Consider the following 1,179-nt stretch of genomic DNA (forward strand, 5'->3'; position numbering starts at 1 on the left):
TCTCCAGGCAGCCCCAGCAGCAGCTCCTCTTCGGGCTCTTCCTGAGCATGTACCTGGTCACAGTCCTGGGAAACCTGCTCATCATCCTGGCCATCAGCACAGACTCCCATCTGCACACCCCCATGTACTTCTTCCTCAGCAACCTGTCCTTCGTGGACGTCAGCTTCTCCTCCGCTATTGTGCCAAAGATGCTGACCAACCACATACTTAGCAGCCAGACCATCTCCTTTGCTGGCTGCCTCATGCAGATGTATTTTCTCATTATGTTTGCAGACATGGACAATTTCCTCCTGGCTATAATGGCTTATGATCGCTTTGTCGCTGTGTGCCATCCCCTACACTACACAATGAGGATGACCCCTCAGCTCTGTGCCCTGCTCATCACTGCATCTTATGTCATTGCCAATATGAATGCTCTGTTGCATACCCTGCTAATGGCTCGACTCTCATTCTGTGCAGACAACACGATCCCCCACTTCTTCTGTGATGTGACCCCTCTCTTGAGACTCTCCTGCTCTGACACACACCTCAATGAGATGGTGATTCTTACTGAGGGGGCCCTGGTAATGATCACCCCATTTGTTTGCATCCTGGTTTCCTACATTTGCATCACCTGTGCTGTCCTGACAGTCCCATCCACAAAGGGGAAATGGAAAGCCTTCTCCACCTGTGGCTCCCACCTGGCTGTGGTTTCCCTCTTCTATGGCACCATCATTGCTGTGTATTTCAACCCTTCATCCTCTCACTCAGCTGTGGAAGACATCACGGCGGCTGTGATGTACACAGTGGTGACCCCCATGCTGAACCCTTTCATCTACAGCCTGAGGAACAAGGACATGAAAGGGGCTCTAACAAAACTGATTTCTATGAAAATTTTTTCAGTTCAATAATGAAATAGACTGTGAATGTCATACAGGGAACTAGTTTGTAATAAAGTTCCTTTCTTCATATTCTCTGAAATGTAGCAGTTGTCCATCCATGTATTTGTGTTGGTAGAATCAAACTTTTACACAGACACTATAAACTAAGGAGCTCTGGTAGCATAGTGGTTAAAAATTGGGCTGCGAACCTTAAGGTCAGCAGTTCAAAACTACCAGCTGTTCTGGGGATGAAAGATGACACTTTCTGCTCCCGTAAATATTTACAGCTTCGGAAACACTGTACAGGGTCGCTATGAGT

General features: G+C 47.6%; 1 protein-coding gene across 1 annotated transcript in view; it reads left to right on the forward strand.

Moving 5' to 3' along the window:
- LOC102836278 (olfactory receptor 1361-like) overlaps positions 1–890 on the forward strand; it is a 2,252-nt gene extending 1,362 nt beyond the window's left edge. The window contains exon 2 of the mRNA XM_006874014.1: positions 8–890. Within this exon, the coding sequence (XP_006874076.1) occupies positions 8–890 (883 nt within the window). The remainder of the gene's footprint in view (positions 1–7) is intronic.
- Positions 891–1,179: the final 289 nt, after the last annotated feature.

This window comes from Chrysochloris asiatica, unplaced genomic scaffold (assembly GCF_000296735.1).
Source record: "Chrysochloris asiatica unplaced genomic scaffold, ChrAsi1.0 scaffold00257, whole genome shotgun sequence".
Lineage (NCBI taxonomy): Eukaryota > Metazoa > Chordata > Mammalia > Afrosoricida > Chrysochloridae > Chrysochloris > Chrysochloris asiatica.